Source organism: Bos mutus, chromosome 2 (genome assembly GCF_027580195.1).
Source record: "Bos mutus isolate GX-2022 chromosome 2, NWIPB_WYAK_1.1, whole genome shotgun sequence".
Classification (NCBI taxonomy): Eukaryota; Metazoa; Chordata; class Mammalia; order Artiodactyla; family Bovidae; genus Bos; species Bos mutus.
This window is the reverse complement of record NC_091618.1, coordinates 71451110-71479063: the sequence shown is the minus strand read 5'-3', so window position 1 is coordinate 71479063 and position 27954 is coordinate 71451110. Positions and strand designations below refer to the sequence as shown.

The window sequence follows — 27954 nt, the reverse complement described above, 5'->3', positions numbered from 1 at the left end:
CCAAGAAGACTTATGATGCACTCTGGTCTACTACACTCAGAGCCTTTGCCCCTGTGGCAGTCTACTGCTGACCCATACCTCCACAAGAGACACTTAAACACAGTTCTGTCTTAGTCTCTGTGGGGTCTCTGGGTCCTGGTGTACACATGGTTTGTTTGACCCCTATAAGTCTCTCTGGCGTGTATGTGGTTTGATTCTAAATGCAATTTACCCCCTCTTACCATCTTACTGGGAGAAGGCAATGGCACCCCACTCCAATACTCTTGCCTGGAAAATCCCATGGATGGAGGAGCCTGGTAGGCTGCAGTCCATGGGGTCGCTAAGAATCGGACACGACTGAGCGACTTCACTTTCTCTTTTCACTTTCATGCATTGGAGAAGGAAATGGCAACCCACTCCAGTGTTCTTGCCTGGAGAATCCCATGGATGGAGAAGCCTGGTAGGCTGCAGTCCATGGGGTCGCACAAAGTCAGACATGACTGAAGCGACTTAGCAGCAGCAACCATCTTACTGGGGCTTCTCCTTTGCCACTGGGTGTGGGGTATCTCCTCAAAATCTCTCCAGCACCACACAGCTGATGCTCCCGACCCAATAGAGCAGGCTTTTTATGCAGGAGAGAGAATATAGTCAAAGTTGCCGATGCACAGAGTGTGAAGTATTTTTAGAAGACCTTGATTTTTTTTTTCCAGAAATGGTCTGTTTCATTCATGGCCCTCAGAAGAATTTTTTATTCCATGAATGATACAGTGGATCAGGTTTCATCTAGGTAATTCAATGTACAGAGTCATAGTGTTTGATTTATTTAGAGATTCAAGTCTCTGCTTCCATTCTTTCCCTTGAAGAATGTTGGTCCCTGATAATCAGGCATTGTCTTTGATTATCATTGTTGATTATATATGCTATACACAAAGTACTTAATTTAGTAATATCCATAACCATAATAGCATGACATGCTTTAAAAAAAGAAAAGGCAGCAACAACAGCAAAACAAAAACAAAAAAAGTTGTTAGTTTTAGCTGAGTCCATAATGTCAGGATCTGAGCATGTGTGCTTTTTACCTGTTCCTGAAGTGGGATTTTGCTGAACCATTTATCCTGGGTCATCCAGTCCCTCTTTTTAACACCTGATGTCCATTTATGAGAAGCTCATTTTCTGGGATTACAAATAAACCACTTTATTTGTAATTTATAAATTACAAATTTATACATTGTAATCACTGGTTTGTGATTTAACCAGTTTCTATCTGTGAAAATCTATTTGGGCAAATACAAAATAGTTCTTTAACCTTATCCTCATCAGCTCCATGGTATAATTAAGTTGTAATGTCTGTATATAATACAGAAATGTTCCCTTTAAAGTATTACCAGAGATTGAAGAGATGAAATCATTCTCAACAGCCAACAATAAACTTACTCGTTACTACTCAAAATGGTATGCATTTGCTAGTATGGCATTATTCAGTCATCGGTCTTCATCTCTGCCTAGGAAGCCACCTGATTTGGTGGAAATCATTCAGGCATTGGAGTCAAATCGGCCAGGATTGAATACTTGTTACCTTATTTGTTTTTATGACAAACTACTTTGATGTCTTGGATCCTTGGTTTCCTAGATAACAAGAGATTAATACTAGAACCTACTTCATGAGGTTGCAATGAGGACGAAATTAATTAATATATAAAGTCCAAGGTAGGATTTAGTAACCAAAAGTGACTACTAATTATTTTTTAGTAATATTTAAGAAACACCTTCTTAAAAGCCATCCCCTGTGTGCCTTTTACAGCATGAGAAGCTGATACATGAATTGGAAGAGGAGAGACACTTGCGTCTTCAGAGTGAGAAGCGCTTGCAGGAGGTGACACTAGAGTCTGAGCGCAACAGAATTCAGATGCGAGGCCTGCAGCAGCAGTTCTCCAGGTACTGTTCTGTCCAGAGCATCTTGCTTCCTGAGGTGCATTGCTCCCCATACCAGTTACACCTTTGCTTGAATTTCCACTGTGCAAGCTCGTGTTATATTTGAGAAGCTAATGACCAACAGTTTAGCTTCTAGCCAGGCCATCCAATTGCATTTGGACCAGTCTTCTGGAACTTTCCATGTGTACCTCAGACTTGAATTTGTTGAATTTAGTTATCTTTTCTTCCCTAATGGCTCTTCAAAGTATCTTTCCAAAGTAAGATGAGTGGGCTGTGTGGCCTACAGGTGTGATCTGGGAAAGCCCAGCCAGGAGGATGCAGTTTTACTGGGCTTATTGTCCGATTCTCAGGTAGAGAGAGTGTGAATCTTCCAGTAAACTCTTACTCTTTATTTAGAGAAATTTTTAGAATCTGTTAAAATTATAATCAGCGTTTTCCTTTAAAAAACATAACTTGAATTCAAAACAATTTGGATAAAGTAACTCTTTGGTTTAATGTCAGCACAGTAAAAATCTTTCAACTTTCAAATATGGTTAATATGAGGCCAGGTAAAGTTCCAACCTATTATTTAAAATCTCTTCAGTTTCACAGAAGAAACACAAACTTGTGTGATTACAGTCCTAGAATCGGATCTAGGCACCCTATGAGGGACTTTGCTTTCATTTTTGTGTTTTACTTCACTTTGCAAAAACCAGGAAAATAATTTTTAACTCTTTTCTCCCTCATAAGGCGGTCTCAGATTCAAATTTTAAAAGTTGCCCTAAGATTTTCTTCAGCAAGCTCTGTCTTGCCTTGGATTTACCATTGGGATTTGGATAAAATTGGTGATGGATAATTTTGCTTCCTCATCATGAGGCTTTTCTATTGGTAACAGTTTTATCTGTGTGGCAGGAAGAATTTGAGCCTTTGGATGATTTATCTCATGGTGGCTCATACCATGAATGTGTGCGATTTTGGTTTAGAGGCATCTTGGAGGAATAGGGTAGAAAGGATGGATGACTCCTATGTGTTCAGAATCATAATTTAACACCCTGTTCAACTCTTGGAGCCCATGATAATACAGGTGCTGTAGAAAAGCACCAGTCAATACTTTAACAAATGCATGTCCCACCCCTCACAGGCTATTACTTATGCAGCCTTGTGCTCAATTTTTCATTGTGTTTGATGGCAACTCTCACTTTGTGTCTCCCACCTTGAAATAATAGCTCTTCCCCCACCCCCTGAAGCAACTTTGAAACAAGTACCGCTTTGTAATCCTTGCCATTTTAATGCTATAAGAAAGGAGGGTGCAGATCCTGCTACCCTTGTACCATCTAATTGAGATGTCTCTGTATTCAAGCTATTGATTTACAGAACGTGAGGCATCAGCACAGTAAATTATTTTCCTATGATGCCAGGCCATCTGCTGTAAATCAGATGACAATCCCATACAGATTTGAGTTGTACAAGAGTGGATGCTACATCCTAGGCTGAAAAAGAAGATAATTATTTGTAAAACAAATAGTGGTTTGTTTTACGTACTGCTTTTGTGAAGATTTTTTTTCCCCTCAACATAATCAGTTTTCTTGGTAAGCTTCTTTGACACTGAAAGTTCAAGGCCAGTTACAGCCAGACAACTAATATAAATCAGCAAAAGATGGGGGAGAAAGCATATGTAACAGAGAAGATAATTACAGAATAATTCAAGTAGACACACTAAACCGCTACTGATGGCCTTTCACATTTTAAACTTTGGTTTGTAAGATGTCTCTAGTTAGGCTTATTTAAACAGTCCTGTTGCTGTACTCTAAGTCTTTATAAATTCCTCACTACTACAAAACATGTCTACAGCATATCACCCTGAGACATTTGTTGCTGTTGTTCAGTTGCTAAGTCGTGTCCAACTCTTTGTGACCCCATAAACTGCATGTACCAACCTGGGGCATGGTCAGTATCTAAATGGTCATGTAAATAAGTTCTATAATTCAAATAATTGTATTGAATTTAAAACTTTTATAGTCAACAAGTCTTTTTATTTTTAGTACATGATATCTGAGGTGTACTGTAGACATACTTTGGGTATTTTTAAAAATAATGTAATAGTCTATCTTTTCAAAGGACATGATGTGACTTACAATAAAAGGCAGTTTTACAATAAGACTATTAAAATAAAAACAGAAAATGAAGACCACGAAAGGGAAGCATGCTTTCTGAGAGTGGGCACTTAATTTAGCTCTAGATTCATGGCAGACATGATTAAAAGGAAAACGCAAGAGGACATGTAATTATTACCTCAGAGACAAAGGCTACTACTCTTTTGAAACATTGTCTTTCGCAGTAAACTCATAGTGGAATGCACTTCATAGACCCCTCCAGAGATGGCATTGAAGGATATGATAGACAATGGTCCAAGATAGTGCAAATTATGATTAATTCATAAAAGTATTACTGTGTCTGCTATGTCACTTATGTCTATGAAGTTAAGCAGCTTCACACTACATGAATTAGGAATGTTTGGTCCATGTCTGTGTGAAAACAAGTAAAATAGGCAGAACTTCACTGCTCAGTGTTCTCAAGCATTATATCTCAATTTCATGGGGACAAGTAAGTATACATGTGTTGTATCTTTCTAATACTCTTTTATGAACCTAGAGCACAGAGGTATGGGATATTGAGGCCTGGGCTGAGTTGAATGAGGTATTTTTAAGGTATTTTTGATCATACTGTATCCATGGGAGAATCTAAACAGTAGTCAAGGAGATTCTGAGGCTCAGGTTCAGGAATGACATGAGGCATTAAAGGGAAAAAATGAATAATGAAGTTAGAAGATAGGACAATTAGGTACATGTGTGAAGAGAGTTCAGGTGTCAGAATGAACGATTCAGAATGATTTGGAGGCTTGATTTTATACAATTTCATTTAGATGATGGGCTTGGTGGCTTAGAAGCACTGGGCAAACCTGGTTGTGATTATCTGTGGTAATGAGTAACGAGATCACTTAGGTGCTAAAAATCTATTAAAGTGTTAAAGGAGTAGTTCTCTTTTATGTCACCACCAAACCTTCATCTATAAGCCCTTCCTCCCTCTTGACCTCTGATTAGGGTATAATGATTAGCAGGAGTCCAGAATTTGGGCAATTAAAAAAAAAAAAAATGTGGCCAGAGGTTACATAATTATCTATAAGCTCATAAATCAGAAATTGCCTTCACTGACGGTGATTCAGGCAGCCATAACAAACTTGATGTAGACCATTTACCTTCTTTAATGTAAATTCAGAGAAGAAAAGGATGCTGTCAAATTTAGCCTTCCCCATAGATGAAGGCATAAATCAAGCCAGATGCAATAAGAAGTACTTAAAGGCAGGTGGCGGTGTCATTAGGGCTACCCCTTCCTTCTCTTATTATTTAGTGATTAAATCAAAGATGCTTTCCAGATGTCAGAGTGATTGTTTAACCCATTGTCTGTGTTGTATACATGTCTGGACATATTTTATGTGGGGTTAGCTTTGTGATTCTTCCCTATAATTCTATAATTTTCTTTGCACTGTTTGAACTGTGATTGTCAAGCCAGCCAAGGTCAATGGTGCAAACTGAGGCTATGGCACTTCCTTCCTTCCTGTGTAAAGAGAATTAGTGTTTGAACCCCAGTTTCATTACTCCTGCAATGGCTCAGTAGGTAAAGAATCCTCCTGCAATTCAGGAGACATGGGTTCAGTCCGTGGGTCAGAAGGATCCCCTGGAGGAGGAAATAGCAATCCACTCTAGTATTCTTGCCTGGGAAATCCCTGGCAGGCTACAGTCCAAAGGGTTGCAAAGAGTCGGACATGACTGAGTGAGCGAGCACAACTCATTACTCCACCTTGAGTGAATGAAGTGGCATTGACCAGGTGGGGTGTATTGAAGTGGAGTAATGGCCACAGGACTGGAAAAGGTCAGTTTTCATTCCAATTCCAAAGAAGGGAAATGCCAAAGAATGCTCAAACTACTGCACAATTGCACTCATCTCACACTAGCAAAGTAATGCTCAAAATTCTCCAAGCCAGGCTTCAACAGTACGTGAATTATGAAGTTCCAGATGTTCAAGCTGGATTTAGAAAAGGCACAGGAACCAGAGGTCAAATTGCCAACATCCGTTGGATCATGAAAAAAGCAAGAGAGATCCAGAAAAACATGTACTTCTGCTTTATGGACTATGCCAAAGCCTTTGAGTGTGTGGATCACAACAGACCGTGAAAAATTCTTCAAGAGATGGGAATACCAGAGCACCTGGCCTGCCTCCTGAGAAATCTGTATGCAAGTCAGGAAGCAATAGTTACAACTGGACGTGGAACAACAGACTGGTTCCAAATAGGAAAAGGAGTATGTCAAGGCTTTATATTGTCACCCTGCTTATTTAACTTATATGCAGAGTACATCATGTGCAATGCCAGGCTGGATGAAGCACAAGGTGGAATCAAGACTGCCAGGAGAAATATCAATAACCTCAGATACGCAGATGACACCACCCTTATGGCAGAAAGTGAGGAAGAACTAAAGAGCCTCTTGATGAAAGAGGAGAGTGAAAAAGTTGGCTTAAAACTCAACATTCAGATAACTAAGATCATGTCATCCGGTCCCATCACTTCATGGCAAATAGATGGGGAAACAATGGAAACAGTGACAGACTTTATTTTGGGGGGCTCCAGAATCACTACAGGTGGTGACTGCAGCCATGAAATTAAAAGATGCTTACTCCTTGGAAGAAAAGTTATGACCCACCTAGACAGCATATTAAAAAACAGAGACATTCCTTTGCCAACGAAGGTCCATCTAGTCAAATCTATGGTTTTTCCAGTAGTCATGTATGGATGTGAGAGTTGGATTTTTAGGAAAGCTGCTCACCAAAGAATTGATGCTTTTGAACTGTGGAGTTGGAGAAGACTCTTGAGAGTCCTTTGGACTGCAAGGAGATCCAACCAGTCCATTCTAAAGGAAATCAGTCCTGAATATTCATTGGAAGAACTGATGCTGAATCTGAAACTCCAGTACTTTGGCCACCTGATTGGAAGAACTGACTGATATATAAAGACTCTGACGCTGGGAAAGATTGAAGGCCAGAGGAGAAGGGTACAACAACAGAGGATGAGATGGTTGTATGGCATCACCGACTCAATGGACATGAGTTTGAGTAAACTCTGGGAGTTGGTGATGGACAGGGAGGCTTGGCTTGCTGCAGTCCATGGGGTTGCAGAGAGTCGGACACGACTGAGTGACTGAACTGAACTAATCATTAATTTCTAAAAAACAGACTTGTGAAGATATAAGCAAGTCTGCTGCTGCTGCTGCTAAGTCGCTTCAGTCGTGTCTGACTCTGTGCGACCCCATAGACGGCAGCCCACCAGGCTCCCCCGTCCCTGGGATTCTCCAGGCAAGAACACTGGAGTGGGTTGCCATTTCCTTCTCCAATGCATGAAAGTGAAAAGGGAAAGCGAAGTCGCTCAGTCTTGTCCGACTTAGCGACCCCATGGACTGCAGCCTACCAGGCTCCTCCGTCCATGGGATTTTCCAGGCAAGAGTGCTGGAGTGGGGTGCCATTGCCTTCTCCAATAAGCAAGTCTACAGAGTACTAATTTCATACAAAGCATGCATGATTTGCACAAGTATTTGTGTTGGTCTCTTAGGAAACAATCTAATCAGTGCGTAGGTTATTACTGAAAGCTGCTATTCATATTAGACAATCAAGTACTTTTATTGTATGCACAATAAGATAGAATACAGTGAAAGTGAAAATCACTCAGCTGTGTCTGACTCTTTGTGAACTGGAGTGGGTAGCCTTTCCTTTCTCAAAGGGATCTTCCCAACCCAGGGATTGAACCCAGGTCTCCCACATTGCAGGTGGATTCTTTACCAGCTGACTCACAAGGGAAGTCCAGAATCCAGTATGTGTCCTCAAAACTATAAACTCCAGGTGGAGAAGCTATATGTACATCTAAGAATCCAACAACACATTTTAAGTTTAGCTGTAAATGAAGGGACATTTGTCTAAATTCTGGACAGCCATACTTCATATTTACTAATGTATGTTTTCATGCAAAGACATGAGTCAAATCAAAAGAAATAAATAATTGAGTAGTGAAACTAGCAGTAAAAACATATGTGATCATCATGTGGAAACTCTATGCTGCAATATATATCTGAAACTTTAAATTAGAATCAACCTGGTAGACTCACCATCAGGCAGACATGTTTTGTAAGCGATCTGCAGTTAGCAAATCACATCACACCCAAAGCATCAGAAATCAGTGTTTTTCTGCGGCCATGAAATATTCCAGGCCTGTGGGTATGTGTGTGTGGGTGTGTGTGTGTTTATGCCATGCAGTGGAAATTTCAGTAACAGGAACAATTAAACTTTGTCACTCATAATTGACTAAGATACTTAAAAATCACCCAAATGGAATCCAAGCTGGCACTCTATCTCCAGAATTTCTCAGCACCTGTTTTGACCTTCTCTTGCACTGTTATCTGCTGCCTTGAAGCTGAAGCAATTTCTTTGCTTGCTGTAAGGGGATTTGGCCTCTCACAGTTGATTGCTGTGCTTAAGTGCAGTCTGCTGCTTGCTGAACTTCAAGGAGACATACATGGAGCTGGTTTTACCACTTAACTCCTTCACTGGCTGCTGTTCACATTATCATATGTCAGAGACTTTATGGAATCCTAGGGTTCATTTTCTGTTGCTCATTTGGAAGCTGTAGGCACCTGACATAGAAGTGTGTGTTGAAGAAAGTAATCAGTTCAGTTGAGTTGCTAAGTCGTGTCTGACTGTTTGCGACCCCATGAACCACAGCACACCAGGCCTCTCTATCCATCACCAACTGCCAAAGTCTACCCAAACCCATGTCCATTGAGTCGGTGATGCAATCCAACCAGCTCATCCTCCGTTGTCCCCTTCTCCTCCAGCCCGCAATCTTTCCCAGCATCAAGATCTTTTCAAGTAAGTCATCTCTTCGCATCACATGGCCAAAGTATTGGAGTTTCAGCTTCAACATCAGTCCTTCCAATGAACACCCAGGACTGATATCACTTAGGATGGACTGGTTGGATCTCCTTGCAGTCCAAAGGACTCTCAAGAGTCTTCTCCAACACCACAGTTCGAAAGCATCAAGTCTTCAGCACTCAGCTTTCTTCACAGTCCAACTCTCACATCCATACATGACTACTGGAAAAACCATAGCCTTGACTAGATGGACCTTTGTTGACAAAGTAATGCCTCTGCTTTTTAATATGCTATCTAGGTTGGTCATAACTTTTCTTCCAAGGAGTAAGCGTTTTTTAATTTCATGGCTGCAATCACCATCTGCAGTGATTTTGAAGCCCGAAAAAGAAAGTCAGCCACTGTTTCCCCATCTATTTCCCAGAAAGTGATGGAACCAGATGTCATGATCTTAGTTTTCTGAATGTTGAGCTTTAAGCCAACTTTTTCACTCTCCTCTTTCAGTTTCATCAAGAGGCTCTTTAGTTCTTTCTCACTTTCTGCCATAAGGGTGGTGAAAGTAATACACCTTTCATTGTTCTGCCCATATATTCCTTTCTATGTCTGTATCTGTCTGGTGCATTAAAAGAACATTTTCTCTACATCTTTAGAAGGAGTGAAACATAAGAAGATGAGAAGACCTGTCAGCTGACCTTTGGGCAGTCAGCAGCACAGGGCTCTTCTGCTCCTATTTTCCATTTGCTCGTTTCCCAGAATGTTTGTCAACTTTAACCTGTCACTGAGGCTGGCTCTCCTGAGTGCCTTGTTCTCCTGATGAATGTAGAGGGTGCTTTCCTATTGATTTGGAGTTACTGGTTCCACATGATCAGCAGTATTTCTGGCTGAGACTTGTCATAAAAATGGAGGCTTCTCACTTGCTCCTCTGGGTAAATCTACCAGAAGTTTAAAATGACGTGGGACTTCCCTGGTGGTCCAGTGGCTAAGACTGTGCTCCCACTGCAAGGTCATGGAACTAGATCCCACATTCCACAGGCCACAACTAAAAAGTAAAAATGTCAAAACAACATTAGTCAAATAACTTCTCTTCAAATCGCAACAGATGGAATAAATGGCATGGCATCTTTTTAAATGCTTGGTTAACATGATAAGAATCATACTTTGATGTCAGAAATGTGTATCTTAGTGATATAGTGAATAAGTCCTCACCTGAACAAAGCAGAGACGGTCTGAAATGAATTATACAGACAATGGAAAGAAAGGAGGCCTTTTATAGCTCCCTGAGCAGCTTCTAACTTAATGTGAAACATTCCTTGATTCCCTTGTAGTTCTGCCTCTGCAAAATATGTGATGATCTCGTCAAAATTAAAAAAAAATTTTAACAGAGGTATATGTTGTTGAGTAGGCAGTGTGAAAGTTATATTGCCCGTTATTCATGTCTGATAGAAAAAACTGTATTAACATAGAATACAGTTCCAATTTCATTTCAAGGAGACCAGTCCTATGGAATATGAGGCTTTCTAATACCTCATTCTAGCCCTACTCCTAACTAGCTTAATAACTGTGGTTAAATAGTTTGACCTTTCTGGATCTCATTTCACTCATTTGTAAAATGAGGAAGTTGAATTGCATTATAGTTTTATAATGCTTTTTAGGCTTTTGAAAAGGCCATGTTTTAGAACTGAAATGCATTTCTTGAGTGAAGTTATAATTACACTATTATAAGCAGGGCTCCCTGAAGTCCTAACCACCAGGTTTCATATTGAGAACTTGAAGTGGATCATCTTATTCTCCACGTTGTGACGACAATGACGTTTTTTGGAACGGTTTCACCGTGTCCATTTTGGTTACTTGACTCTGGAGAAGTCAAGATGAGAAAACTGCCAAGCCTAGATGAAATATTTCTGTTGAGGATAGTCAGATTGAATCCTGAGAAATCTGGCTGGTAAAAGGAAGCAAAGATCCTCTGCTATGAACATAACCATTATTGCTCTCAGCTCTGATATTGTCTGCTTTAGGATTTATTTGAACTAGTTTGGGGGAAAGCTGGAACAGAGAGAACTTTATGACAACCAGAATTGTTCCCACTTCTAAACAATTTCTCTGAAGGCATAGTCCTCAGTAAAAATACTAGTGATTTAGTCCCTCCTCCAAACTTTTTTTTTCAATTATCGATTATGACTCAATGTACTATACCCACCCAACACACTTTTTCTTTTAAGAAAGTAAATGCAAGATACGGGAGAATAGATTTTATTTTAAAATTGAAAACTAAATTCATTCCTGCTCTAAATAATAAGTGCTTTTTGGTTCAAGTTTACAGAAAATCCATTTTTAAATGTATAGTTAGATCAGTTTTGACAAGCATATGTCATATGACTACTACTACAGTCAAGATACAGAATATGTCCATGCCCTTGAAAAGTTCCTTCATTTCCCTTTATTGTCTGTTCCCTCTCCACACCCTAAGACCCTGTCAATGACTGATCTGATTTCTGTCTTTGTAGTTTTGCCTTTTCCAGAAATTCTTCTTGTTTAAGTTATAAAGCATTTACCTTTTCTGCGTATCTGGCTGCTTTCACTTAGCAGGTCTTTTGAGATGCAGCCCGCTGTTGCCTGTGTCCGTGCCTCTTCCCCTTTCTTTGCTTAGTCGTATTCCCTTGTATAGAGATAATGGTACCACCGTTTGTCCACTCGTCTGTTGAAGGGTTTCTTCCATATTTGGTGATTATAAAGGTTGCTCTAAACACACAGCTTTCCTACCCGAGTCTTAGTGTGCTTTCGTTTCTCCTAGACAAATTCCTAAAAATGGGATAACTGAGTCATATCGTAAGCCTGTGCTCAACTTTACAAGAAACTGCCAAGCTGTGTTCCAAAGTCACTTTGACATTTTGCATTTCCACTGGCAGTGTGTAGGGGTTCTCATTGTTCCATGTTGATAAATGCTTCTTGAAAAACAATACACAAATACATAAGATCACCAAAACAAATGTTTGGCTTAATGAATTATATTAAGGAGAATATCTTTATAACCAACATCAAATCAAGAAAGAGAATTCTGCCAGACCCCCTAGAATCTCTTCCACGTGCCTCTTCCAAGAAGTAACTATTGTTATCTTCCTCCAATAAGTAACTATTATCTTGGTCTTAGAGCAGTAAATGCCTTGTGTTTTTAATAGTTTTAAAAAAAGTTTTATTGAACTATAGCTAATTTACAATGATGTGTTAATCTGTATAGCAAAGTGATTCAGTTATACAGATATATTATATATATATATGTATACATTCTTTTAATAGTCTCTTCCATTATAGGTTTTTGCAAGATATTGAATGTAGTTCCCTGTGCTATATTTATCCTTGTTTATCTGTTTTTATATGACTTCCCTGGTGGCTCAGACGGTTAAGAGTCTGTCCACAATGTGGGAGACCTGGGTTCAATCCCTGGGTTGGGAAGATCCCCTGGAGAAGGAAATGGCAATCCACTCCAGTACTATTGCCTGGAAAATCCCATGGACAGAGGAGCCTGGTAGGCTGCAGTCCATGGGGTCGCAAAGAGTCAGACACGCCTGAGCGACTTCACTCAATCACACTCACATCTGTTTTATATATAGTAGCAGGTAGCTGTTAGTTTCAAACTCCTAATTTATCCCTAGCCCCCACATTTGGTAGTCATAAAATTGTTTTTTATGTCTGTGATTCTGTTTTAGTTTTGTAAATAAGTGCATTTGTATCATTTTTAGAGTCCATATGTAAGTGATATCTTTCTCTTTATTTGACTTACTTTGCTTAGTATGATAATCTCTAGGTCCATCCATATTGCTGAAAATGGCATTATTTTGTTCTTTTTACAGCTGAGTTATTTTATATATATATATATAATATTATATTTAATGGAATATATACATATATGCATACACACACACACATATATACACAGAGATATACATACACATACCACATCTTCTTTATCCATTCATCTCTAGATGGTTTAACAGGTTTTTTTTGTTTTTCATTTAATGTACATCTACATACTTTATCTTGTCTGTTTGTTATAAAACTGAATATATCTTTTAGGTTTCTTTTAACCAGCAGATTACTCTCCATCACTTGCTTTTTCTTCAGATTTATCTATTGAAAAACCTAGAGCATTTGACCAATCGAGTTTCTCAGATAGATTATAAATTTATTAGTTATTGTTCTTGGGACAATTCAACGTGTCCCCCCGGTCCTCCATATTTTCCACAAAAGAGTAGCTGTTTCTATACATTGCTCTTAATAATGATTCAAATAAAGAGTTAAAGGTTGTTTATGCCTATTCAGGGGGGCAGAGAATATTTCTCATATCCCCATATACCTTTTATACTATTACCTATGACCTTTACCATGATGCTCATTCAAAAACAATTTTGTTTGAATTGGGTTAAAACATGAATGAATGAATACAAGAATGAATGAATACTTTCACTGAAGCAGAAAGGTGCAGTCAGCATTGCATTGCTACTATGAAAGACTTAGGTTAAACATATGGAAGAATTTTAAAGATAGTGTGTTTATGATAGAAATTTGCTGTCAAGAGAGATTTTACAATGGCCATTTCTAGGGATCTTTAAAATTTGGAACATAATCATCATTCTTAGAGTTATAAACCAGGATGGCCTGGGAGGATGAGGAGCCCATTTTCCATTCCTGGGTTTCTATGATAGAGTGCTTACCTATAAAAGATGAGTTTTCTGTTTCAGAATATTCTTTTCAGAATTCCTGTCTGCAGGGCACAAAATGGAATTTGGTGCATTGAATGTTTGCTTCCCATAGGGTAAAGTTTACTTTCAGAGAGTGTTTTATGACCCTCAGATGATGTTTATACCGGTCTGTCTAGGGTAGGGAGTGGGATGAATGCAACAGCAGCAGTCTGAGTAGCAAGGACTGTTGTTCTCATTACCTTTTAGGTCCATAGGCAGTGCATTTAATGAATGGTATTCCCGCAGAGTGTATCTCTGCATGCTGATTGTAAACATTTGAAACTGTTCTTTGGGATCCTTTGTTTAATTTGTGAAAAATAATTCAGTGAAGATGGTCTTTGTTTATAAATGTCTACATCTGTTGGTAACAAACAGCCTCAAGCTTTTAAGAAGGTTCCCAGAGAATAAAGTAGTGAATTAGTTATGCTGAAGCTATGGGATTCTGACAAAAGAAACGTGTTGTAGTTTTCATAAACTTGTGTTTCAAGATTCTTTTTCACGTTTATCCTGACCGAAGGTTTTTTACTTGTTGTTTGGAGGAGCAGCAAGTGACGGGATGCATTTTCTCAAGACCCCAATATGAGCTTCATTTTGCATAGTCTCTATAACATTTCAAGCTGTTAGGTTTTATAGTAAGCATTTTTATTAATATTGATATCAACATGGCCACAGAAATTTCTGATGACATTTTACACTTTTATTTTTCAGTGTTTACAAAACCATTCCCTACATTATTTCATTTAATTCTCACATAATGTATGTATATACATTCTTTTTCGTATTCTTTTCCATTATGGTTTATCACAGGATGTTGAATATACTTCCCTGTGCTATACAGTAGGACCTTGTTTATCCATCCTATAAATAATAGTTTGCATTTGCTAATTCCAAACTCCTAATCCACCCATCCCCCATCCCTCTTCCCATTGGCAACCACAAGTCTGTCTCTGTTTCATAGGTAAATTCATCTGTGTCTTATTTTAGATTCCACATATAAGTAATATTATATGTTTTTTGTTTTTATTTTTTACTTACTTCACTTAGTATAACAATCTCGGGTCTATCCACATGACTGCAAATGGCATTATTTCATTCATTTTTAATGGCCGAGTAGCTTCCATTGTGTATATATACCACATTTTCTTTATCCATTCATCTGGAGATGGACATTTATGTTGTTTCCATGTCTTGGCTATTGTAAGTAGTGCTGCAATGGACATTGGGGTGCATGTATCTTTTTGAATTGTAGTTCTTTCTGGATACATACCCAGGAGGGGTATTCCTGGATCACATGGCAACTCTTAAATAAATACAGTATTGAAACTTGAAAAATGAAGTAACTTGTTCATGGTCACAAGGTGTGGTAGATACCAATTGAGATACTAGAACTGGTGATTTCTGGTCAGATACCCTTTCTCTTCTCGTGCTCATTCATTTTGTAGTTTACAATCCGTGGTAGAAAATAAAATTTCAGATGATATCAGAAGTAATTGTAGATCATACAGGTCTCAGTCTAGATCATAAATTTATGCCTTCTGCCACTGATGGTGTTTTTAAACTTGATTATAATCACCTGAAACTGTACCCAAGAGAAACATGGGCTAGAGGGATAAATGACATTATACCAGCCTAAATGGAAAACTTGGTATCTATCTTTTTCTTATTTCAGAATTCATAAGGAAAGTCCACTTGTATTTTTAGTGCCTCTTTTATAGTCCACATTATCAAGTTAACTCAGCTGATGTCTTTGTAGTGCTTTATCAGATTAGCTAGGCTGATGATAAAGTTAGCATTTCCAAACATCCAGGCTACCATCAAATTACAGTTCCATTTATTACATGGACTGTCTGGTCATTGAATTTAACTGAATTGACTCAGATTTTCCCGCTGCAGTTGGCTTGGACAGTATGTGTTTGGTTAACAAAGCCCAGATCCAGATTCACTTTCTCCTGATGCTGTTTATAGCATTCCACTTGCTCATCTAATTATGATACAGACCTTAAGCACATAATTACATATTTTTCTTGCTAGCATTTTTGGACCCCTATATGATGTATTTCTTCTCATAGACTATAATCTTCTTATGGTTCTAGATTGATATATAGTAGATGCTCAGTAAAATAAATGAATCAAGTAGCGTTTCCAGCAGGCCCTGTTATTGTTTTAGCTACCACGTAGTAAGATCTCACTGTGGGTGACTGAGACATCTGGCCATTCTGTTGCATCATGTTTACTAAATAATTTTCAAGATGTCTTATTAATTTTAATTTTACTTTTATATTATTACATTTTTTTATTTCCATTGAGGCAGTATTAAGTCTTTCCATTCAGTTGCATTAAGAGTTAGCAGGCACTTTTGAGATCCAAGTGTAACAATTTTTTTTTTTAATGACAACATTGATTTGACTCTGTGTTAAGTGAGGGAAGGAACATGCATTAAGTCACTTCTGTTCCCTGTCCCTCAGGATTTTATGGGAAAGTCACACTTGCAGGGGGGGAAAAAACAAAAACAAAAACAGCAAAAAAAAAAAACCCCTGAGGTTAGATGAAATCAAATTTTTGCTGCAAGAAAGGAAGAGAAAAATGACCTGAGAAAAATTCTGCTAGTCAGAGACTCGTTTGAGATGAGAATTAAAGCACTGAGGGTGAGGAGGATTTAGTTGAAAACTGAAGAAGGGGGATTTTAGGTTAAGAGAACAGAAGACAAAGGTGTGCCTAAAGGTGTGAGTATTCCCAGTGGGTCTCAGAAGCAGCTGACAGTCCTGTGTGGCTGGGGTTCAGTTCCTATCAGGCTCTTATTTAATCACACCAGTCCTTTGAATTACGCCTTCGGCATTGCCTTGCATCTTGAATCTAGTGAAAGAATGCCTGGCCTATCTTTGCAGTGTTGATGTTAAGTACATCTCAATCACTCAAGTCAATCTTACTTTGAACCCTTTCCCTGAAGCCCAACGGTCACCTTTCATGTCAGAAATACTTTAAGGATTGATTTCTGTTCCCTCAGCAATTCACATTATTGTCAAGAGAGTTCCCAGTGAAATAGTAATATATTTAGTATACTTCCAATATGCATGACACATATAACACTTACAAGTCTATTGCCTTTTCAGAAACAATCACCAAAGCACACAATATGTTATCAAGAAATACCCTACAGGTCTTTGTAATGGATTTGAATAGCTTCAAGATGTTGCAGACCAAGACTTTCTCAACATTCTCTCTTGAGTAAAGAATCTAATAGTGGAGTAGTAAGGTTGGGGAAACTGTTTCAGTATACCTAAAGCTTGATTTAGGAAAGGCCAGGACAGTTCATGAGGTCACAGAGTCGGACACAACTGAGCGACTAAATAACAACAAGGACCTTGGAGGTTACAGTGATGGTGAGAACATCCATCATTTAATATAGCCTGGAAAGGCAAAAGACTAAAGGCACAAGGAGATAATTCCTTAGATGTGGTTAATGACAAAGCTGCATACTTGAAACTTCTATGATGATCCTTCTATGATGCATATGTTTAACTCATTTAGCTTTTATTGGCAGTTAAGGGGAACAAACCATGTGCTGGATTCTTTTCTCAGTATCAATATCAGTTCAGTCGCTCAGTCATGTCTGACTCTTTGCGACCCTGCAGCACGCCAGGCTTCCTTGTACATCATCAACTCCTGGGAGCTTACACAAACTCATGTCCATCAAGTCAGTGATGCCATCCAACCAACTGATACTCTGCTGTCCCCTTCTTCTCTTGTCTTCAATCTTTCCCAGCATCAGGGTGTTTTCCAGTGAGTCAGTTCTTCACATCAGGTGGCCAAAGTATTCATCTTCAGCATCAGTCCTTCGAAAGAATATTCAGGACTGATTTCCTTTAGGATAGACTGATTGGATCTCCTTGAAGTCCAAGGGACTCTCAAGAGTCTTCTCCAACACCACAGTTCAAAAGCATTAATTCTTCAGTTCTCAACTTTCTTTATAATCCAACTCTCACATCCGTACATAACTACTGCAAAACCACAGCTTTGACTAGACGGGCCTTTGTCAGCAAAGTAATGTCTTTGCTTTTTAATATGCTGTCTAGGTTGGTCAGAGCTTTTCTTACAAGGAACAAGCATCTTTTAATTTCATGGCTGCAGTCACCATCTGTGGTGATTTTGGAGCCCAGGAAAATAAAGTCTGTCACTGTTTCCATTGTTTCCCCATATTGTTTCTCATGAGGTGATGGGACTGGATGCCATGATGTTAGTTTTCTGAATGTTGAGTTTTAAGCCAACTTTTTTACTCTCCTCTTTCACTTTCATCAAGAGCCTCTTTTAGTTCTTCTTTGCTTATCTACCAGAAAAAAAAAAATCTACCTCTGCTTTATTGACTATGCCAAAGCCTTTGACTGTGTGGATCACAGCAAACTGTGGAAAATTCTGAAAGAGATGGGTATACCAGACCACCTAACCTGCCTCCTGAGAAGTCTGTACACAGGTCAGGAAGCAACAGTTAGAACTGGATGTGGAACAACAGACTGGTTCCAAATCAGGAAAAGAGTACATCAAGGCTGCATATTGTCACCCTGCTTATCTAACTTATATGCAGAGTACATCATGCGAAATGCCAGGCTGGATGAAGCACAAGGTGGAATCAAGATTGCTGGGAGAAACATCATTAATCTCAGATATGCAGAAGACACCACCCTTATGGATTCTCTTCTAGGTGCCAGGAATACAGTAGTGAAACAAAACGGAAAAATGTCCCTTCTTCATGAAGGAAACATAATACTACATGCAATTTAATTCTTAAAACAACTCTCCTTAGAAAATATTCCTACTATGTCTGTTTTATAGATGAGGAAATTGAAGCTCATAAGGGTTGAATAACATAACCATCATCACACAGTTTGAATGTATTGTAGCTAGGATTTGAACTCAGATAGCCTGACTCTTAACCATCACTGTAGACAATTTTCTATTACCTATGAAAGAGCAAGTGAGCTGATATTTACTATTAACCTTGTATCAGTAACTTTTGAGACTGCTTTAAGCATGGAATCTTATTGCTTGTAATCCTGTGAAGAAGTATTAGTATCCATATTTAATAGACAAGAAAAATAAGGCTCAGAGAGGTTAAGTAATTTACAAGAGGTTACCCAGCCACTAAACAGCTGAGCCAGGATTCAGCTCGGGTCCATCCCTTAAAATATATTTTCTTCCTGTTGTACACTACAATTAGTAATAGATGTTAAGCATCTCAAAACTTCAGTATTTGGTTCAATGCAATTTTTATATTTGGAGCAAGTAAATATAGTTAGTGTTTTGGATATATATCAGTTTACTGAAATTTTTTCTTCCAGTGTTTTCAGGAAGCAATGTGTATCTACTCATCGCCTGTCCTATGTTCTGAATGATTGACAAGTTTTATCATTTTTCATAGGACATAAAACATTGTTTCAGGTATATATTTTCAAGCCAACTCACCCTAAAAGTTATAATAATTAAATTCAAATATTATTGCATCCTATTTCAGAATTACATATTTAAGTAACCTTTAGCAATTTGAGAAACTCATCTTTAGTAAAATTTGAAGTAAATATTGCATATAAATACAATGGCATATGAAGTCCAATATTATTACTATTGTACTCCTTCTCAAAATAGTATCTCATCCACGTTTCCTCCTTATTTCCAACGTTGTAATCAACACTTTTCTTTTTGGTTTAATATAATCATCAAATCATCAGAAATAGAAAAAATACCAGTAGTAAAAGGTGGATAAATATTATGCTGCAATTTATCTAAGAAAGAAATGAGATTTGCTCACATCTAAACACATATATGGAAAGAGGTGTATTTAGAAGGATAACACTTTAAAGATGGTTAGTTATAGATAGGGGAGAAGGCAATGGCACCCCACTCCAGTACTCTTGCCTGGGAAATCCCATGGATGGAGGAGCCTGGTGGGCTACAGTCCATGGGGTCACTAAGAGTCGGACACGACTGAGCAAGTTATAGATAGAGGATGAGACAAGAATAAAAACTAAATTTCTTTGAATAAACTTTTTTTTAGGATTTGACTTTTAAAGTACATGAATGTTCAATATAATTGGAGCCTATCATCTAATTTAAAAATTCTGAAAATTGAAAGCACAATAAAACAAATATATCTAACTGTAAATTGAGTTGATGACAAAACTACACAGAATAGAATCCTTAGAAGTAACTTTAAGACAGAGAAGTTTATCCATTTATAGAGGGATATATGTTGAAGACAAAAAGAAATATACATTATGCTGTACACCTAAAACTGTTACAGTGTTATATGTCAAATATATAAGTAAAAATAAAAATGAATAAAATAATAAATTCAACTGTCTGAAAAAATAAAGACAAAAAAATGTAATTGTTTTTAGTAGACATATTTTTGGAGGTCATGTTGCTATTGTTATTCTGAGACTTGTTTTTAAAAAGACAAGCCAATTTGAAAAAACTTCTACCCATCAAAAATGTCTCAATTTGTGCATCAGTAAGAATAATAACAGTAGTATATTGAAATGCATCTGCCATGGATAAATCCTTTTGTTCTTAATGATACAAAACAACCTTTAGAGGATGCTAAGAAATCAACTCATTATTTTCAAAACCAATATCAAAAGATTCAAGCATTTATTGTGTCTTTCCTTTAAGAACTATAACACACTGTTGAGGGATGTTTCTCTTTATAGGATATTTCAGCTGATAAATGAGGAAAAAATGATACAATTAGAATATATTTTACAACTCTTAATGAAACAATGGATCTAGGCAATGATCATCTTTGGCTACTAGCATCACAGAAAAGACGATTGTCTGTATGTACCTCCTGGTAGAAATACACACTGCCACCTATGCAAGCTTCTTACCAAACCTTGAACCTGAATGCAATCAAGCCTGCAGATCTGATGACCAGTTTACCGGAGACATCATGAAAATAGGTTGGGCAGAATTCAAACTGCAGGAACCTCTATAGGACAAATAACCTGGTTTCTTCAACAGGTAAACTGCAAGGAAGAAAAAAGGTAGAGAGAAAATCTATAGATTACTCAAGAGACATCATGTGGACCTTATTTGTCCTGATTTGAACGAACAATAAAAAGAAAACAAATGAGATACTGGAATGTATGACATGTTTGGAAGATGTGTATCTTTCCTAGATATTTTATACAGTTCCTGTTTTTTTTTTTTTTTTTTTTTTACTGTGGTAATGTATGATTGCATTTTTAAAAAGAGTCTATATTCTAAATATACATACTGACACAAATATGTGATTTGCTTTAAACCACCTGGAAGAAGGATGGGGAGTAAATGTGAAACCTTATTGGCCATGTTGTTATTGTTCAGTCGTGTCTGATATTTTTGCAACTCCATGGACTGTAACTCGCCAGACTTCTCTGTCCACAGGACATCCCAGGCAAGAATATTGGAGTGGGTTGTCATTTCCTCCTCCAAGGCATCTTCTTGACCTAGGGTTCAAACTCATGTCTCCTGCATTGCAGGTGGATTCTTTACCACTGAACCACCTGGGAAGCCCCTTGTTGACCATGAGTTGATTATAATTAATCTGTGTGATAAACACATGAGAATTTCTTATCCTGTAAACCTCTACTTTTGTAGATGTTTTCAATTTTCACTAAAAGAAAAGAATATCTCAGAAACATGCTCTTTCTTATTGTGGTTTATGAGCCGTCTATGGGGTCGCACAGAGTCGGACATGACTGAAGCCACTTAGCAGCAGCAGCAGCAGCTGTAATCTTAGTGCTAAAGAAATTAGCAGAATTTAATACAATTACTCTTTCATTTGTAGGCCTGTTATTTTCCTAAAATTAACTTACATAGACTACTGCTAACATTTACAGGAGCCTTGAGCGGGAACTCCAGTGCTTTGGCCACCTCATGCGAAGAGTTGACTCATTGGAAAAGACTCTGATGCTGGGAGGGATTGGGGGCAGGAGGAGAAGGGGACGACAGAGGATGAGATGGCTGGATGGCATCACTGACCCGATGGACGTGAGTCTCAGTGAACTCCGGGAGTTGGTGATGGACAGGGAGGCCTGGCGTGCTGCAATTCATGGGGTCGCGAAGAGTCGGACACGACTGAGCGACTGATCTGATCTGAGTGAAAGTAAAGTGGTACCCATGTTCTTTGTGTCCAATATATAAGTCACAAGTCAGGCTAGTGAACTGCCAAATGAAATACGTTCTATTCCCTTATCTAGATGAGTACACCTTCATCATGTCCTGGAAAACCAAATCTGAGTTGAAAATTCTCAGTTTCCTTTCTGTGTTTTGTACTAGACCTCCAGTTTCTAACCCCTGGCCTGCAGCCCAGTCCTTTGGTCACCTTGCTTTTTATTCCCATTCCCCATATTTGTTTACTTTGTTGTTCAGTCACTAAGTCATGTCCAGTTCTTTGCGACCCCATGGAATGCCCCATGGAATGCAGCATGCCAGGATTCCCTGTCCTTCACTGTCTCCTGGAGCTGGCTCAAACTCATGCCCATTGAGTCAATGATACCTTCCAGCTATCTCATCCTCTGTCGTCCCCTTCTCCTGCCCTAGTCCTTCTTAGCATCAGGGCCTTTTCCAGTGAGTTGGCTCTTTGCATCGGGTGGCCAAAAATTGGAGCTTCAGCTTCAGCATCAGTCCTTCCAATGAATATTCAAGGTTGATTTCTAGGATTGACTGGTTTGATCTCCTTCTTGTCCTAGAGACTCTCCAGAGTCTCCTCCAGCACCACAATTCAAAAGCATCAATCCTTCAGCGCTCAGCCTTCTTTATGGTCCAACTCTCACATCTGTACATGACTACTGGAAAAATCATAGCTTTGACTGTATGGACCTTTGTCAGCAAAGTGATGTGTCTGCTTTTTAATACACTGTCTAGGTTGGTCATAGCTTTTCTTCCAAGGAGCAAGTGTCTTTTAATTTCATGGCTGCAGTCATCATCTGCAGTGATTTTGGAGCCAAAGGAAATTACAAGGAGCCTCAGTATACCTATGTGTACAACCCAGCTTTCCTGTTTACACCCTTTCACACACCCTGTATGCTGCCACTCCTTGGGCCTTGAGTATATACAGAGGCCTGTACAGGTCCTCGAAGCAGACTTAGGGCCTTTTGGAGGAAAATTCCTGATTTTAAAGTACCCAGAGCATCCTGAGGCCAAGGAGAGGTACAGATTCTTCAAGGGATGTATCCTCTTAATCCTGAGGAGTCCTCACCTGGTGGAAATTGGTGATTGCTGGAGGGTCAGAACAAAGCCCTCTAAAGCTCAGGGCCCAGAGCTTGACATATTGTGCCTGGGGCCAAGGGAGGTAGGTCTCTGTTAGGTTGAACTCTACAATTCTTATAAGAAACCCTTAATTTGGCTCACACTGTTTGACATTTCTCATTCCTTTTGACATTCAGCTTTTGCAAATATTGACAACAATTTAGCTAAAAGACAAGCTGAACATTCATCTTCTCTAAAAATTTTGTTTTGCTATCAAGTATATTTAGCAACTTCAGAGGATTTAGCTGTCCATTCACTTGGTAGAATTAACACCAGTTTAGATTGTATTCAAGGGAAAAAAAAAAAGTCTAAACCATCCTTAAAGGAAGAGTTGGTTGTTGTTTGTATAACATCCACGGCAGGGGTCCTGGTCCACCTAGAGACTACAGCACACATGCTACTGTGAGCAGAGCAAGAGCGAGAGACAGAGAAAGACTGTTTTGATCAATTGGCAGAAAACTTTCCCAGAACAGGGGAGGATAATCCCATGGAGCATCTGGAAGCAGAATTCAGCAAGGATAACTGCCCTGGTTGCTCTCTGGTCAGTCATCTGGGGACAAATTCCATTCTAAAAATTGCTGAAAATTATAAGCCAGCAGTCGATGCCATGCAAACATCTGGCCCTGGATCAGCTGTGATAGAAAGAAGGCAGTCAGCTCTAGGACAGTGGACTCCACCATGGTGACCTTGGGCCCAATTTAGTGGCATCTGGACATTTGTAAAAGGCAAATGATAGGGTAGTACTGACCATAATTTTCTATTAAGCCAAATGGCTGCTGCTCATCTGTCTACACAGAGGCATGGAAAGGATTCCAATCTTCTCACTGCAGATGGCATTGCCATTATTGTGGCTGATAGTTTCAGCTCAAAGTTAGCAGCAGAAGTATAGCTACTAATTATACTGTTAATGTATTCCTTTAGCAGATTTTTATGAGTGGTTTTACTGTGTGTATCAGGCATTGTTACAGACATTGTGTGTGTGTGTGCGCATTCATTTAATCCTTGCAGTTAACCAGTGAAATGAATAGCATCATAACTATTTAAAGATGAGTAAACTGAAACTCAGAGAGCTAGGCATAAAATTAGTAAGGACTTCTGTATAGTATTTGATACACTGCTTTCAACTTCCAAAGTTTTAGGCTCTATCTTCTGTGCTGCCTTTATCTTCCCATTTTCTTCTCTGGAGAATTTTGTGCTTCTATATCTCAGCCAGAATTTGGTTTCAATATCTTCCCATATACTCCCTTAATTCACCTGGAAACTTAGTGTATATTTTTGAGGTGTTCTTCCACTCATACTCCGTTATGTCTCTCTTCCTAGAATTAAAATGTTATATGGTATTCCACTAATTTATCTTTTCCTCTATGGTCATTTTTCTGTATTTTTCATTTAAGCATCCTGTTGACCAAGTGTTCAGCATAGTTCGATATGAATGAGACTCAAGTGAATTTGGAACTGATTACAATGAACAGTTTCATCAACATCACCCCTCTATGCAGCAAAAGTTCCAGGGCTCAGTCTGCTTTGGGTCATGTTACTGTAATGGGGAATATTCTTGTTTGAATGGAAATCGTGGAAGAGAGGTATAAGGAGGTGGTCATCACAGTAGTATTTGTAGAGTGGTGTTTCTACCTGTGAAAATTCCATATGGCTCTCATGCAGACTCGGGTCCACAGTGATTAAATAGAAGTGAATTGATGTATTCACAGACTGATTCATAAGTATACTCTGTTTCCCTCCAAACTATGTGGACCTTATACTTCTTGGTTATCTCCTTGGTCTGGGAATACATTTGGCATATAATAAGTATTTACTGGTTGGTAAGTTGGGTACACTAGGAGTCGGACACGACTGAGAGACTTCACTTTCACTATTCACTTTCATGCATTGGAGAAGGAAATGGCAACCCACTCCAGTGTTCTTGCCTGGAGAATCCCAAGGACTAGAAGCCTGGTGGGCTGCCATCTATGAGGTCGCACAGAGTCAGACATGACTGAAGCGACTTAGAAAAAAAAAAAAAGTTGGGTACACAGTAGCAGTGATGAGGTGTGGTTTTAGCCAAGGTGGCCCAGGTCTCAGTGAGATCCTGCTCAGAATGAGTCCATAGACAGGTGATTATGAAGTTGTAATCTTTAAAAGTGCTCATTGCCTATAGTTCTACGTTCACCTTAAGTTAGTTGGAGTAAAGAATGTATGGAAGCAAGCCTCTCTTTCTCTCACTTGCTGTGTATTTTGGACTAAATTGTGTCCCCTCAAAATTCAAAGGTTCACACCCACAATGTGACTATATTTAACCATAGACCTTTTAGGGTGATTATTAAAGTTAAATGAGGTCATAAGTACAGCACCCTAGTCCAATAGGACTCATTCCCTTATAAGGAGAAGATACACCAGAGCTAGTCTCTGTCCATGTGCCCACAGAAGAAAGGCCTTGTGAACACAAAGTGAGAAGGTGGCCGTCTGCAAGCCAGAAAGAGAGTCTTAGCAGAAACCAGCCCTGGTGACTGCTTGGGCTTCCAGCCTCCAGAAGTAAATTTCTGTTGTTTAAGCTTCCCGGTCTGTGTTATTACATTGTGGCAACCCTAGCAGAATAATATAGTGCATGAGACTAGAAGGGCAGAGTCATAACCCTTCTTTCCTATATTTATATGTGGCAGACTTCCCTGGGTCCGCAGGTGAAAAAACCCATAGGCTAAATATAATTTCCAGCCTTTCCCCTTAGCTGTTCAAGAAAATATAGTAGGAAATGTGTGAATAAAGCTAATATGATAATCAAAAATGATATTCACTTTTTTCTCACCCTAACAGACAGATGTACTGGGTTGTTAAAATGCCAGGGTGCTTCCCTCCTAGTTGATAAAAGCTTAGGTTTCTTAAGCCTCCCTCCTTCCAGTGCCCTCTGTACTGACACATTTCTTCTCTAGCCCTCTGGTCCACCCCATCATTCAGCACCTGGGACAGTGGCAACCACTCAGGCCAGCAAGTTTGACAGTCCTCCATGCCTTACTACTTACACATAGTTTATCACCCCTGCTGGCAATGGCACCCCACTCCAGTACTCTTGCCTGGAAAATCCCATGGATGGAGGAGCCTGGTAGGCTGCAGTCCATGGGGTCAAGAAGAGTTGGACATGACTGAGTGACTTCACTTTCTCTTTTCCCTTTCATGCATTGGAGAAGGAAATGGCAACCCACTCCAGTGTTCTCGCCTGGAGAATCCCAGGGATGGTGGAGCCTGGTGGGCTGCCGTCTATGGGGTCGCACAGAGTCGGACATGACTGAAGTGACTTAGGACTTAGCAGTACCTTAGAAATAAATCTGAACTAGCTTTTTGAAGTAAGTCATTTGCAAACTTTAATATTCTATATTTAGTTGCTCAGCTCACTTCAGTCACTCAGTCGTGTCCGACTCTTTGAGACCCCATGAACCACAGCACGCCAGGCCTTCCTGTCCATCACCAACTCCCAGAGTCTACCCAAACCCATGTCCATTGAGTTGGTGATGCCATCCCACCATCTCATCTTCTGTCTTCCCCTTCTCCTCCTGCCCTCAATCTTTCCCAGCATCAGGGTCTTTTCAAATGAGTCAGCTCTTCACATCAGGTAGCCAAAGTTTAGTTGCTCATTCATGTCCAACTCTCTGCAACCCCATGAACTGTAGCCCACCATACTCCTCTGTCCATGGGATTAGTAACAAGTGACTAGAGGCACTTGGCAATTGGATGCAAGTCACAAAGCGACCATTGAGAACTACTGTAGGAGCTCACAAAAGGAAGGCAAGTCTATGAATGAGATCATTTAAGCATGTTAAGGACTGGCTTATGAACCTCTCCTGTAAGTCTGTGGGGGAGGTGGGATGATAGTAAACCCTAGTTATCACAAGGCTTGCAAATAATGAGTAATGTACTTTTTATTTTTTGTCTTTTTAATTGCATTTCTTCTTTTGGTCTGAAGCCTTCTTATATCAAGTCCAAGGAAGGGAGTAATTTGTGTCAACTAGGAACAAACTCAGGATAATTACTTGACTTGAATGATCGTATTTCTGCATGTTTCTGTGGATACTTGGTTCAATAATTCAAGTTATATTGCTGTTATTTTTTTGAGCTTCATTTTTTAATACTCCATAACATATTCACATGGAAATATTTTAATATTTGGTTTCACATTTTTCAGAAACTCTTGATTATTTCAAAAATACCTGATGGAATCAATTCTTGATAAATATTTTTAATCTTAATTATTTGAATTCAAGAAAATGCTTCATTTGGAAAGTTCTTTAAAACTATCAAACTCAAAATTACAATAGCCTATATTTTGTAGCACACAGATATGCTTAAATGAAGTTTAGGCTTTTTGAGACCCTACATAATATGGAAGAAATTTTTTTAAAAAATAGACTAAAATCATGAATTTAACACCTCTAGTATTTTATTTTCTATGCCCATAACTGTTAACTATTTATTAATAATAGTTTACATTTGCAGGCACACAGGAGATATAATTCTCATAATTCTCCAAAGAAATTATTACTGTTCAGTGGCCAAGAACTGTTGATGAGAATAATTTTTAGTATTTTGATTTCCAGTAGCATATGTTATTATTTCCAAATTGCTTTGTAGAATTTTGTTTCTATAGATTCTGCAGTATAAATCACCTCATCTGAGTTTAAAGGTCTGTCTATGTGGCTCTTAGATACATTATAGCCAAGAAAATAATATCTGAATTCTATAAAGTACTTTTATGCTGAGATGCTCAGGGAACTTGCATTGTTTCAATTAACATATGTGTAATTCGAGACATTAATGATACATGATCAGGGACTTTTTATCCACTCTCAAGAAGGATTTGGTGGAATTGCTTCTTTTACAAGTCAGTGCAGGAGTGAATGATTGGACCTTAACAAGATGTGAACGAAGCCACAAGAAAATGAATGTAGACTCGAGAAAAGTTATAAGTGTTAGTTGCTCAGTTGTGTCCAACTCTTTGCAACTCCATGAACTATGGTCTGCCAGGCTCCTCAGTCCATGGAGTTCTCCAGGCAAGAATACTGGAGTGGGTTGCCATTTCCTTCTCTGGGGG

At 38.8% G+C, this 27954-nt stretch overlaps 1 protein-coding gene across 1 annotated transcript in view; it reads left to right on the top strand.

The window, feature by feature from the left end:
* The window catches only part of NCKAP5 (NCK associated protein 5), a 1094443-nt gene that overhangs the window by 577121 nt on the left and 489368 nt on the right, over window positions 1–27954 (top strand). Inside the window, 1 exon segment of the mRNA XM_070389536.1 lies at window positions 1781–1914. Coding sequence (XP_070245637.1) covers window positions 1781–1914 — 134 coding nt within the window.